Raw genomic sequence first — 14,765 nt, forward strand, 5'->3', positions numbered from 1 at the left:
GGTGAATTACTCCACCCTCACCTCCTTGAGATATGGGGATTTCTGTCCCACGTTCTGTGCTCAAGTCACTTGACGGGCTGGCAAAGCACACACGTTTCATCAGGCTCAGAACTGAAGTACAGAAAAGAAACAACACCTTCAGACGACACATCACGCTGTCACCGTCGTCAGACCGCACGCTCGGCACGGCAGATGGAGCTGCGTGCCGGAGCGCAGCCGAGGAGTCGGACGCGGTCAGAGCGTCTGTCCCTTTAGAGCGCGGCCAGCCTTCCCCCTTGGGCGGTTCAGCACGTGAGATGCTGACACTCTTAATCCTGTGAGGCAGTGAAACATCCGTCCTGGCCAATTTGGGTTTACTTCAGGAACGCACACTCTCCTTCCTACTCGGAAGTCGCCTGATAAAATCCACTGTATCAACAGAATAAAGGAGCAAAGACCTATTCTCACCTCAGACGACAAGTGGGAAAGGAGGCGGTAAAACCTCAGCAGCCACTGAGGACTTTAAAACCCTGAGCAAAGCAAGGCTCCAGCCTTAACACGAGCCATCTACAAAACCGGGAGCAAACACCCCAAGTCAACGGCGCAGGCTTCTTCAAAACTGGAATGACACCAGGGTGTGCCTGCCTTCAACACTAATATTCAATACTGCAGTGGAAATCTTGGCCAGCGGAGGAAAAAAAAAACCAAGCATGGATATATAGAACAGAAAGAAAACATGAAGCTATCATGATTCATAAGCCATATGATTAACTTCTTTAAAAACTCAAATACACCTACACACAGAACATTAGAATTGATAAAAGATTACTGTTTGCCAGATATAAAATTAACTTACAAAGGTCAACTGCATTTCTATATACTGTCATTAAGAAATTAGACAATGCTACTAAAATGCAAAAAGATGCCACTTCCTAAAAATATATCTATAAAGAGATTTAGTAAGTTGTGTGACGTATTTGAGAGAAAAAGCACCAGAACGAACACCAGCCAGGTGCTTCTTCACCCTGGGCTGGATCAATAAACCACAGGAGACACAGGCAAGACTATGCAGCAGTGAAGATGAGCCACGCGGTGGGTGCAGGGGCTGGGGCTGAGCACCGGAGCCCTGGAATAGAGTGCTGACAAGGGGCACGCTGAGCACAACCCCACCAAGAATAAAGAGTGAAAACAGATGAAACACACACAAACCCACGCCACAAACCTAGAGAAGAGCAAGAGAATGATTTACCAAAAATCCAGGGAAGAGCTCCTTGTTGGGGGACACAGACAAGTCTGGGGAGGGACAGAGAAGTGACCTCAACGATGCCAGCCTGGCTGTCTCATCAGCTTCACAGTGGACAGTTCACTTCAGTCCTGTCCGACTCTTGGTGACCCCATGGACCACAGCACGCCAGGCCTCCCTATCCACCAACTCCCGAAGCCTGCTCAAACTCATGTCCATTGCGTCGCTGATGCCATCCAAACATCTCATCCTCTGTCGTCCCCTTTTCCTCCTGCCTTCAATCTTTCCCAGCATCAGGGTCTTTTCAAATGAGTCAGTTCTTCGCATCAGGTGGCCAAAGTATTGGAGTTTCAACTTTAGCATCAGTCCTTCCAATGAACACCCAGGACTGATCTCCTTAAGGATGGACTGGTTGGATCTCCTTGCAGTCCAAGGGACTCTCAAGAGTCTTCTCCAACACCACAGTTCAAAGACATCAATTCTTTATCACTCAGCTTTCATGACAGTGAACATGTGGAAGTAATTTTTAATTTTTTCTTTACATTGGACAGGTATGTTATGGAAACCTTTCTGCTCTGATTTGTTTTACCATAAAGCCAGAAAGGGAAAAAAGGGAAAGATCTATGGATTAGATCCTTGAAATATATACCAGAAGAGTTTAATGAACTGATTATATAATGAATACATATCTCTCAGGCTCTCACAAAGAGGTTTCTCAGGTGGCTCAGTGGTAAAGAATCTACCTGGCAACGCAGAAGACAATGAGTTCAATTCCTAGATCAGGAAGATCCCCTGGAGAAAGAAATGGCAACCCACTCCAGTATTCTTGCCTGGGAAATCCCATGGATGGAGGAGCCTGGTGGGCAACAGCCCGTGGGGTCACAAAGAGTTGGGGTCACAACTGAGCGACTAAATAACAGGCTCTTACAAATGCAATCCCCCCCCACCTCCAAAGGGTAAAACAAAGATGAATTATGAGACGGCATGGAGAGAGCAATAACTACGAAGACGCAGGCTCAGGAGCACTTAACGTCCACAGCTCCCCAGCCTGAGACCCGACCAGCACCGCGTCTCCCATGGAAGGGCCCTCCAGAACGCCCACCCCAGGAGGAGTGCGTGTTTAATGCATGCAGCCCACCAGCACCTGTCAGCTGTTTACCACGAGCCAGCCCCACTGGAGGGGCCGGGGGGACACAGGAGAAGAAAGACCCGGGCCCTGGCCGTGACAGCCTGCAGCATGAGAAGAGACAGCCAGGGCCTCGGCCGTGGCCAGAATCCCAGCAAGATGCTCAGACACGCCGGTCTGAGACCCCAGTGTGCATCAGGCACCAGCAGTACAAAGACAAAAGTGGGGGCTGCCCCCCTCGAGAGCTGCGTCCAAGGGGACAGAGACGCGAGCAGACCGTGGGAATCATGTGGGCGCTGTAGGGTCAGCCAGGGCAGGAGGGGGTGCTGGCAAGCTCGAGGAGGTGGGGGAATGGTGAGCAGAGCAGGCCAGGAGGAGACCCCCGGGCACGGAGGTAGCGCCCCTGTGCAAATGCCCCAACCCTCTTCAGTCTAGGCCAGACCCTCGGGACACAGCCAATGCCTGCTCCTCAGGAAGCGGGCTTCTCCCTGGCCGCCTCAGCCCCGGACGCCAGCTGGGCCCATGCCCCTCCACACAGACACTCCAGTCAGGAAGCCTGTCTGCAGAAAGCTCACAGTCAGCGGACAAGTCGAGGATGAACACATCTGTGCTCCACGGATACATGCCTCCCAGAAAACGACCATGCTTCGGGCCACAGAGAACTCATCACCCCAAGCAGAAGGACCATGCGTGGATAATGGGGTCCTGAAGGCCTGCACGTTCTTTGTCCTCCGTCTGATTAAATGTGACAAGACGTCACTTCTCCGTGGCTAACTGGAAAAAGCATCCTATTTCCCTAATTCGTGAAACTGCTCTAAGAAGCAGAAAGCCAGAGGGCAGGTAATATAATAATTACGGAGGAGAAGGGACTCGCAAGTTGATGACCTTATCTCGTGACAAGGCCCAGCTCTGAGATCTGAAGGAAGCTCCTTCCCTGAGCTCCCTGCACCAGCCCATGAGCCAGAGGGCCTCGGGTAAGAGTTCGCATTTTCCAAGTAAGAGGCTGAGGTTACTTCCACAAATAGAAGATCAAAAGAGCAAGGGCCAAAAAGTTATGAACTTTACTTTCAAATAACAACGTTGGATAAAAAGATTACTCAGTTCAGTTCAGTTCAGTCGCTCAGTCGTGTCTGAGTCTTTGCGACCCCATGGACCGCAGCACGCCAGGCCTCCCTCTCCATCACCAACTCCCAGAGTTTACTCAAACTCATGTCCATCAAGTCAGTGATGCCATCCAACCATCTCATCCTCTGTTGTCCCCTCTCCTCCCGCCTTCAATCTTTCCCAGCATCAGGGTCTTTTCAAATGAGTCAGTTCTTTGCATCAGGTGACCAAAGTATTGGAGCTTCAGCTTTAGTGATTAACGACTCACTTCAACAAAATCTCCCAAGTCCCGTGAGGCTCCAGGCACTCGGGCGCCGGCCCTGCTCCTGGGGAGGTGACGTGCAGGCAGAGTGAGACCTCATCCACGAGGAAAAATCAGACAATAAGCACCAAGAGGATCAAAGTGTGAACCAAAGTGGGGCGGGGCGTCTCCGACAAGGCTCCATCTCTGGAAGGCCCAGAGGAAGCAGACGCCTGAGGTCACGGGTGAGGAAGGGAGGACCCCAGACAGCGTCACGTGATGAGTGCTCGTACCCAGCTGCCCTGCGCCGAGCAGACAGAGGAAACCCACAGACAGAAGGCCTGATCAGACGGGTCAAGGCGGAAGGGCAGGGCACAGGCAGGGAGGCAGCCGTGCCCCGGGTCCCAGGTCCCTGGGGACGTCACCTCAGGAGGTCCTACAGAGACCCTGCCTCCATCCACAGCCTCCGCCTCCGTCTGTGCTTCCTGCCAGCAGGGACTTCCAGGGTCCACCCCAGGAGTCTGACTTGGAAGGCCGAGAGGAGGCCAGGGAACAGGCAGGCTAAAGGTTTCAAAAGCAATTAAACAGTGAGCAAAAAAACGGAACAGACATTTCACCAAAGAAGATCTGAGCGTGACAAATCAGGAGATGAAAAGATGCTCAACGTCCGTAGTCAACAGGGAAATGCAAATTGTAACCCCGTAAGATGCCACCACACAGCTGTTTTTTAAAACAGTGAAAATTAAACAGATTGGCAATCCCACGTATGACACGGACCTGGAGGAACTGGGCCTCTCACATATGGTGAGCCGGCACGGCCACCTGGGGAAAGGGCTTGGCAGCATCTCATAAAGTGTACAAACACACGCTTACCCTGCCGCCCCGCGCCTCACGCCTGGTAGTCTTCCTAGATTTACACATGATGGTTTAGGGCAAATGTACGTCGTAACGGGCCCAGCCAGCACCGGCATGGATCAGCTGCGGTGCGTCCAAGTCTAACCACTGCAATGCCGCAAACCAGAACCTGATTCTCCCTGCTTCTCCCTGAGACCAGCGCTTCTAGACTTTTCCTAAAGCCCCTTGCTTCCGTCACCTGGTTCCCCCACAGGCAGTTCCCCCCGAGCCGGGCCCTGGGCAGGTGTGCAGCTCCAGGAGGAACCTGTGGGAGCTGAGGGAGGGGCCGAGTGGCCCATTGCCAGGGCCCAGGGGCTTCCACGGGGATCGAGGTCCCAGCTTGTCACACCTGACGCCAGCCGACACCGGCCAGCGGGGACTAGCTCCCGCCTCTGAAACTGGGAGCCCACAAGCTCAGCTCTACGCAGAGTGCCTCAAGTGGCAGGAAAAACATAACGGTGAAGATAAACTAAAGGCCGCATGGCAGACTCTATTTTCCATTTTAAAAAATACCTTAAAACGAGGTTATAATATGTGATCTCTCATTTTCCAGATGCAATGAGCACAGTTATTGAAAAGGACAATCAAAAAGAAGTACCTCAAAATGACTACTTCTGTGGGAAACTAATTTTCTCCTTTTGTGTTTTGTAATCTAAAAACACTTTGGCTTTAATAATCGTGTTTTTTTTTTTAACAAACTTACTGCACAGCAAGAGATATCAAAATTTAGAACTGCATTTACTAGAGCAATCAAGACGAAAAACAAATATTTAAAACAATAAGAAAATTCAGTTTTAAAGAGATGCCATTTATAATAGCAACAAACAATATGACAACAAAGAGTAAATCGAGTAAAACATACACGGGACCTTTTACGGAGCAATTTCTAAAGCTTCATTGAAAGGCATTAAAGAATGGTCTAAGAAAATGCGGAATTAGCATGCTCGTGAAGATGAAGACTGAATTTCATAGACACGTCAGTTCTCCCGAATTGATCTGTAGATTCTGTGCAATTCTGATCACAAATCAAACAGACCTTAGGAATAAACAAGAGCGGAATCTAAAAAACACAACACAATAGTGAACGCGACAGAGAGAAGCAGACTCACAGACACAGAGAGCTACCAGGGGCTACCAGTGGGCAGAGCCGGGGCGGGCGGGCTGCACGGGCACAGATCGGAGGTGCACACAAGCCGTCAGGATCTACTGAGCAACACGGGGAACGCCGTCGATGTTCTATGATAACTGTAAGTGGAGTGTGAGCCACTGTACTGCACACCCGCAATACACATACTGTACGTCGACTGTACTTCACTTTGAAAAGAGAAAGACAACCCTGGCCATCTGATTCTGGGACTTCCATGGGCTCCCCACTTACAGGGAGGAGGAAAGCCCTAAGATGACCTGATGGGTTTTGAAAGTGGAGGGGGGCGTCATGTATACTCCCCACCAGACACTGAGCCTTCTGGTGACGCCGAATGAATCAGGCGCGCGTGATCTGCAGGAAAGGTGAGCTGAGCGCTGGGGCAGAACAGAGGCTGCGCGCGTCTGTGCGTGTCACTCGCTTCAGTCGTGACAGACTCTGTGACACTACGGACCCGCCGGGCTCCTCTGTCCCTGGTGGGCAAGCATACTGCAGTGGGCTGCCGTGCCCACCTCCAGGGGATCTTCCTGACCCAGAGATCGAATCTGCATCTCCAGAGTCTCCTACATTGCAGGCGGATTCTTTACCACTGAGCCACCAGGGAAGCCAACACAGAGATCAGATCTCCGCAAACGTGAAAAAGACGTGAACAGAAGGGAGCCTGCAAACGTGGGCAGAAAAGCCAGAGCGGTCACCACGGGAGGAAGTGACGGTGGACTCCCGCCTCAGAGCACACACGGCCACTGGACACCGGCGAGCTAAGGCAGGGGTGAGCCGTGACACTTCAGAACCTGGAAGGGAGAATGAGGGAGGAAGCACGGCCTCGGGGTGTCTCCTCAGGAAGCTGCCCTCGCTGAAGAGACGGGAGCCACGGCAGCCACCAAGAAGAAAGTGTCAGAGACAAGCCACAGAGTGGGAGGAGGGATCTGCCCCCAGCAATGGCAAAGAGGTAGAATCCCCAGTATATAAAGAGCAACAGGCAACAAACAATCGACCAACCACCCACAAGAAGTCAGGCAAAGACAGAAACAGGCATTCCCCAGAAGGGGACACAGAAGCACACAAATGCAGGAAGACACGCTCACTCCACGGGTGATCAGAGACACGGAAGTGAGCACTGCCACCAGAGACACAGACCGTGAGAGCCTGGCAGCACCCAGAGCCGGCAGGGCCGTGAGCACCAGACGGCTGGTCCTCTGCCGGAGAGAGCTGAAGCGGGGCAACCCTCAGGAGACCATCCCAACATCATCCTGAACGTTTAACAGGCTGACACCCAACCTTGCAATACCTTGCTGTTGTTAAGTTGCTAAGTCCTTGTGACCCCATGAACTGCAGCCCGCCAGGCTCCCCTGTCCTTTATCATGCCCCGGAGTAGGTTGAAACTCATGTCTGTTGAGTCATCACCTTCAGATCAGATGAGATCAGATCAGTCGCTCAGTCCTGTCCGACTCTTTGCAACCCCATGAATCGCAGCACGCCAGGCCTCCCTGTCCATCACCAACTCCCGGAGTTCACTGAGACTTACATCCATCGAGTCAGTGATGCCATCCAGCCATCTCATCCTCTGGTGTCCCCTTCTCCTCCTGCCCCCAATCCCTCCCAGCATCAGAGTCTTTTCCAATGAGTCAACTCTTCGAATGAGGTGGCCAAAGTCCTGGAGTTTCAGCTTCAGCATCATTTCTTCCAAAGCAATCCCAGGGCTAATCTCCTTCAGAATGGACCGGTTGGATCTCCTTGCAGTCCAAGGGACTCTCAAGAGTCTTCTCCAACACCGCAGTTCAGAAGCATCAATTCTTCGGCGCTCAGCCTTCTTCACAAATGACACTGAGAAATCCTGCCAGCGGGCACCTGTGGAACTGCAGGTGAAGGTCCCAGGCAACACTGTCCAACAGCAAAACCTGGAAACCACCCAAATGCCCCCCAACAGGGAAAAGGCAAGAGAAAGTGTGGGATATCTGAGTAGCAACTGGACACACAGATTGGCTAAACCCGAGAAAATAACGTAGGTGAAGAAAGTCAGGCTGCAGAGACCCGACCACTCAGACAGAGGAATGATCCGGCTCCAGACCACAGCTCCCCGGGTGTCACGTGACACGTATGTATCAAAGGCGTGAGGAAAGGGAGGGAGACACAGGTGAGGAGAGCGGGCATCTCCTGGGGAGGGTCGGGAGGCGGCTGAGAGCGGCAGGCAGCCTCCACACGACCGGCCACACTCGGGTGGGGCTCTCAGTCCTACGCTGGGTGGAGGGCCCACGCGTGTAAATCACAGACACACATGCGCTCCACCTGTGCTCCTCTGTACACACCGACGTTTGCACAATGAAAAAGGACAGTGGGCACTTGTGTCGGCAACTCTGCCCCAGGGGCCACCCCGGCCCCCGCCGCGGGTAAAGCCGCTGGGACGGCGGGCGTGGGGCTCCCTCCGCAGGACGTCCGGATCCCGGCTCTTACCTCTGTCACTTTGGGCTGAAGTATCAACGCTTCGGGACTCATCCGAGGGATGTCTATGTGGATCTGGAGACAGAGGAGAAAGACACACAGATGTTAAAAGCTGACAGATGTCGCGGCAGGCATGACGATTGAAACAGAGACACTGAGAAACGGCAGCGAGTGTGCCTGGGGTCTTGCCTGCTCTCTCCGGGCCGGGCATTCTCCTGTGGAGAGGGGGCAGGTTCCATCCGCCCGGCCCCCCGCCCCGTCCCAGCATGACAGCCTTGCTCCACGCTTCCCACCCGGTAACGGCAACTGGCCGGCTAGAAACAGAGCAGGCCCTCAGCTGCTTAGTAACAGGATCCACAGCAATTAGTAAGCATTGATTTCCAGCCTCTGACACGGGCAGCAATTTGAGTACATCAATAGCATACAAGTTTTTGGCTGTGACAGCTTCTTCTTGGAACCTGGGACACATTTTTCTGCGCTGTGCACAGTCCTTGGGGGAATCCAGGGCACTGTTCAGAGGCAGCGTTTCAAAAGCCCTGGGAGGAACTGCGAGGAACAGCGGGCCCCACCCGACCACCGGCTCACAGGAACGTTGTCACAGAGCACACCCACCACGCAGCAGCACCTCCGGCTCCAGGAAGCCTGCTCAGCGCTTGAGCCGGCATCCGGCCAGCCCCCAGCACCCCGTGTGAACACCCCACTGCAGCCAACGCTACCACCATCCCCACTCACCCAGGCACACGGCCGCACGGGCCAAGAGAAGGCGGCACGTGGTGATGCCGTGGGGAGGGGGCTGTGAGCAGGTCCACCCCCATCCTCGCCCATGACCACGAGGGTCCTGAGACCCACAGGGCCTGGGTCTCCTCACCGCCTCGCCAGCACCGTGGCCGTGGCCACCCCAGCGGGCTCTGCATCCTTGCCCATCAGAGCCCCACCCCACCGCTCAGAGCTGCCGGCGGATGCACGGCCCCGGAGCTGCACGGCTCTGAGTCGGGGGAGCTGCTCCCACTCATGGGGCCCGTCCTGAACTCTCCCCTCGGGTGAGAACCCGGGAATGCACTGCCCATCGGTGGTCCCAAGGGAGGCAGTGAGACTGCCCAGGGAGAGAACTGGGCCAGGGTCAGGGGCCGGCAGAGTTCAGGGAGCGTGGACTACGAGGCAGTGGAGAGAGAGAAGGGAAGTTGGAGAGGAGACAGCATCAGAGGAAGACAAGAAACGACCTGACTCAGACCCGCTGAGCAACGCGGGGAGGGATCTAAACGCCGAGACGCGCAGGCGTACCCCGTTTGGGAAGGAGACCCCGAGGACAAGGACTACAGTCTGCTGGGGCCGGAGCCCTGCAGCTGGCCACGGGCAGCAGACCAGAACCCTCCAGACCTCACCCTGTGACCAGGGTGTCCTCCAGGGCCACCTCAGAGCACTGACTCCACGCCATCAGAGCCACGGGGTCACGCCAGGGGCCAGAGGAGCTGTCTGCCACGTGCTGGCTGGGGGGCAGGGCAGTGCACCCCAGCACCAGCTTGGCACACCTCGCCCCCACACACAGGACTGGGCCGGCTGGGGCAGCCACGACGTCCACAGAACCCGCAGGGCGGGGACGACACGCCGGGTGAGCTGGGACGAACTCTTTGTGCTTTGGACGTGACAGCTTCACCCACAGAAACCTAGAGAACAGAGGGCAAGAGGGGCGGGAAGCAGACGGGGTCCTGGCCACCCGGGGCTGTGTGGGGGCCAGGCCACACCCTCAGGCAGACGGGCGGCCGAGGTCAGTTCATGGGTCAATCCCCGAGAGTGGGCAGCGGGGAGAGGAGACCAGGGTGCCCAAGCCCCAGCCCTGGGCCGGCTCCATCATGACCCAACAGAGCGCCTGAAACGGCCCTGCAGGACAGCCCAGGGTCCACCTCCAAGAGGCAGGAGCACTCGGCCCAGGGCAGGCAGGCCCAGCGGCTGAGCCTGTGCTCGGTCATGCTGACACGAATGCAGGAACATTCGGGGGCTCCAGTAACAGGCGAGCTCTTTATTACTATCACAGAGACTACTGAGTAAAGACGCACGCGACCCGTCTGTAATTAACTTTCCCGTGAGAAACTCAGAACAGAACGCAGCCCGGTAGATCCCGCAGATGGATGCCAGTGTCGTCCTGCGGACAAAAAACACAGGCAGAACAGTAAAGAATGTGCCCACTCACGCAACCCGCAAAGGGGAAAACAGGCAGGTGAGCCGGCACTGCCCTGACCCGACCCACACGCCCGCTGCCTCAGAACTCGGTTTCCCGGAGCGACAGGTGGCACGCCTGGGGCCTGGGAGCCGCCGGAGTTGTAGCCAGAGGACGAGTCCCAGTGGGGGCGGCAGGGGCCAGAGGCCGAGAAGAGCCCACCTCGGAGGGTGAGAAGGGGTCCCTGCCCCCTCCCGACCCCCAGCACGAGTCACTCTTCCTCCAGGGCTGCCAGGCTCCCCTGTGGGGAAGGTGCTGTCCAGGAACCCAACTTAAAGGACCGTGGTGATCCAGCAGGGGAAGGCCCGTCCCCGGACCTCTTGGCGGTACTGCGCCACCCTGACAAGCAGACCTGAGTGTCCGCGTCTGGGCGGAAAATTCAGCGACGCTCCTGCACCCAGAGGCCGGGTGTGTCAGGGATAACACTCCCGCTGACACGCCTCGGGAGAGTCAGACGCTCAACTCAGCACGCGGGGCAGGGCTGCCAAGTCCTAACCACCTTCCTGTTTAACGGCGCACAGCCCGTTCTGAGTTCTCACACGGTACAAACACAAGGAGAATTAGGGAGGCCTCCAGCGATTCCCACAGCAAATTCTGGATGCACGGTGAACCGTAAATCAATTTTAAGTATTTTTCCCATTATGCACACCGTCTGTCAACAGACTATTCAAGAGGCCATAATTATACCCATTCTGTATTAAACTAAATAGCCAAATGATAAGCTGGCTACATCTCCACTATGGACTGAAGTGCGTCCCTCCACAGCCGAGCTGAGCAGCACGGCTCTCCTCAGCGTAAACCACGCCCACGACGGCAGCAGAGGGCAGCGCCCGGGGCCCAGGGGACTCACTCCTCTGACCTGACCCAGGGGATGTCTACCTCTGACCTTCCGGTCAGACGCCCCTGAGCCACAAGACACCCTCCACCCAGGGCTCCGGGCTCTCTGTTCTGTGGCTCCAATGAAAGTACCTTCCCAGCCCTGTAGGAGGAACTGGAGATGCCCTGCTACTATTAGGGGAAATTCACCATTATCAGGTTTCACATTTATTTATTTGCTAGAAAATGAAGATCTGTGACCCAATCAGGGGCCTTCCAGGTAAAGCACTTCCACCACCAAGAGAGACGTTCCCAAGTGAAAGAATTCTGAGTAACGAGAAGAAAGAAGACGTGCTCCCACCTGTCTATAGGTGTCCTGGTGAACCTCATCATTCCTGGAATCGTAATAGTGATCAATAAAAGCAAAATATTCTTTCTGTTTTCTTTGGAGAGTGGCTGGTCTTCGGTCTACATTGGCAGGAAGGTAACCCTGTGTGAGAAAAAAACACGAAAAGAATATACGCTTAATAGTAACTCATGGAATGAGTAAGTATGTATGGTTAATGGTAACTCATGGATGGCAGCACCAACCGAATGGACATGAATTTGTGCAAACTCCGGAAGACAGTGGAAGACAGGGGAGTCTGGCGTGCTGCAGTCCATGGGGTCACAAAGAGTCGGACACGACTTAGCAACTGAGCAGCAACGACTCATGGAATTTATATAAGTCTTTAATCAAAAGGCTCACATCTTTTCTTTAAAATTTCATTCTGTTTTTTCTGACCACGCTGCACAGTGTTTGGGATCTTATTGATAGTTTCCCGATCAGGGATGAAACCCGTGCCCCCTGCATTGGAAGCACAGAGTCTTAGCGACTGGACCAGGGAATTCCCAAAAGGCTCACATCTCGAAATGAGCTTGGTGCTCTGAAATGCGGTACAGAGCAGAGGACAAACGAGTCTCAAGAAGAGGGACAGAAAAGAAAGGCAGCGAGCTGAGCCCTCGGGAGCCGCAGCCCCGCCCGTCCTCCCCAGGGGTCCGGGCTCGGCACTGCAGCCTCCCCGGGGCTGAAGGACCTTCACCCGCGGCCGCACAGAGGAGCGGGCACCCAGCAGTGGGCTGGCGTCCACCGAGCTCCCACAGCAGGACCAAGAGCCGAAACCCCATCTGGACATGCCTCATACGGCACGGAGAGGTCAGGCGTCTGCAGGCCCTACAGCTGCACACGTGTGTGCTTACACATGCGTCCATGACACACACACACAGGCACACACAGACATGTGTGTGCCTGTGCCTGGGTCTGCACACGTGTGCATTTTCCCCTCTCTCCAAAGACTCCTGGATCTTGGCAGCCGCAGTCCCGGTCCAGACTCTGCGAGGGTCAGGCAGCGAAGGGCAGCCACAAAGAGCCCAGACAGCTGCCTCCCACTTTCCACGTCTCAGTCAACACTACTACCGCATCACGCCCGGAACAGAAGGTCCTGCTTCACGCAAGCGGCTCCGTGACAGGTGACAAGGTGCACAGCTGTGTGGCGACTGCCCGTGAAGACCAGAGCACTGTCACCCCGAGTCCGTCCCGGTGCCCCCTCGGCCAGGAGGAGCGGGGAGTCACTCCCTCTGCCCCACGCATCTCAGCCGCCACCCCAGAACCGCACGGAAATGGCATCGCGGGGGCCGGAGCCTGGGAGCAAGGCTGCCCTCGCCCAGGTGTGCTCGCTCTGCCTGACCTACAACGTGGTGCCCGCCTCTGCACAGTGGTGTGGCTCAGCTGTGCACACACACACACACACACACACGTTCTTCCTTTATATTCATTCCCATTCCGGTTTATCCCAGGAGATGGGACAGTTTCCCGTGCGCCACAGCAGGACTCTGTCGTTTATCCACTCTAAATGAAGTGGTCGCATCTACCAACCCCGAACTCCCAGTCCTCCCCACCCCATCCCCCCAGCAGCCACGAGTCTGACCTCCCTGTCTGTGGGCCTGTTTCTGTCTTGTGGATGAGTTCATTGTGTCATATTTCAGACTTCAGCAGGTGAGCAGACAAAGAAGATGTGTGTGTGTGTGTGTGTGAGAGAGATGGAGTGTTACTCGGCCATAAAAAGGAATGGAGGAATGCCCCTGCGCAACACGGGTGCAACTCGAGATTATCGTGCTGAACGTGAAGCCAGAAGGAGAGAGACCAACGCTGCGTGACAGACCGCCATCTCCGGAGACTCTTTCTGAAACCAGCAGTGACCCCCCCCCACCCTTTCTCCCTGAGAATTTCCCGGAGACTCTTTCGGAAACCAGCAGTGACCCCCACCCCCCAGCCTTTCTCCCTGAGCGGAATTTCCAGGGTATGGTTAAACCAGTTTGTGAAGCCCCTCACTCTTTGCTGATCATCTGAGTTGTTTCTAGTTTGGGGTTATTTTAAATAATGACTGTTATAGATATTCTTGTAGCAGGCTTTTACGATATACACTTGATTTCTCCTGGGTAACTGGGTCACAAGTAGGCATATGCTTAATTTTCTCAGCAACTGCCAGACCTGTTCCCAGAAGGATCATACGGTTTTCCACAGCGACTAACAAGGTCTGAGAACCTTGAGTGTTGTCCATCTCTCAACATCAGTCCTTGTCAAGGGCTTTTACTTCATTTCCCAAACGATTCACAATGCTGAACGTCTTTTCACAGACCCCTCTGCCACTTTTCTCTTCTTTGATGAAGCATCTGTTCAAATCCTTTGCCCGTTTTTTGGGTTTTTTTTAACCAGTTGCTTGTTTTCTTACTGAGTTTTATGAGTGCTGGATACATTCAAGATGCAAGTCTTTTTGTCAAATATATGCACTCTGCTTATATTTTCCTAGCCTGTGGCTTGCATCTTTAATGTCTTAAACAATAGAGTTTTAAATGTTCATCAAGTCCAAAGGACGGTTTTCCTGTTATACTTGTATTTAGCGGTTCTTGTGTCCTGCATAAGAAGGATTTTCTCCTTGCCTTTTCCCTGGACGTTCTAAAGCTCATCCCGGTGCGTCCCTCCTCACCCCTCGGGCATCCTTTAACTGGTCACTTCCTCAGGAGGGTGGGCCTGGCCCAAGCGGGGCCCGCTCACACAGCCCCCAGCAGGCACCTAAACTGTCAGTGAGTCATCCCACCTGAAAGTGGACAAACGAACAAGCACAGCAGCCGTGAGTCCGCCGTTTAGAGCGTTTCCAGCCCACAGTGGACGTCATCGTGTTCACTGTTAAACACCTGTGCATCCTTTGTCAAACTGCATCCTAGAGAGCCTCTGGGTACCAATCTGAGGCTCCTCCTTCAGGGTGAGCAATCCCCTTCCTTCAGGACAAGTCTTGATGGGCCGATATACCCCACCACCCCACCAGCCCCAGTGACTGACAGGCTCGGGGGGAAAGAGGGAACCAGAAGCAGGCACGAAAGCCAGGTACAGGGTGCGCTCTGCTGCTGCTTGTGAATCAAAAAGAACGTGCAGAGTCTGGAGCTGTGGCAGCCATCCTGTGACCCTGAGGGAGAACCACGAGCCGCAGATCCACCATAAAGAGCCGACGTGAGGGCAGCTGTGCT

At 54.6% G+C, this 14,765-nt stretch overlaps 1 protein-coding gene across 1 annotated transcript in view; it reads right to left on the reverse strand.

The window, feature by feature from the left end:
- TBC1D22A (TBC1 domain family member 22A) overlaps positions 1-14,765 on the reverse strand; it is a 262,971-nt gene that overhangs the window by 150,623 nt on the left and 97,583 nt on the right. Inside the window, exons 6-7 of the mRNA XM_027540480.1 lie at positions 11,563-11,691; positions 8,183-8,245 (exon numbers count right to left, since the gene is read on the reverse strand). Coding sequence (XP_027396281.1) covers positions 8,183-8,245; positions 11,563-11,691 — 192 coding nt within the window. The remainder of the gene's footprint in view (positions 1-8,182; positions 8,246-11,562; positions 11,692-14,765) is intronic.

Source organism: Bos indicus x Bos taurus, chromosome 5 (genome assembly GCF_003369695.1).
Source record: "Bos indicus x Bos taurus breed Angus x Brahman F1 hybrid chromosome 5, Bos_hybrid_MaternalHap_v2.0, whole genome shotgun sequence".
Classification (NCBI taxonomy): domain Eukaryota; kingdom Metazoa; phylum Chordata; class Mammalia; order Artiodactyla; family Bovidae; genus Bos; species Bos indicus x Bos taurus.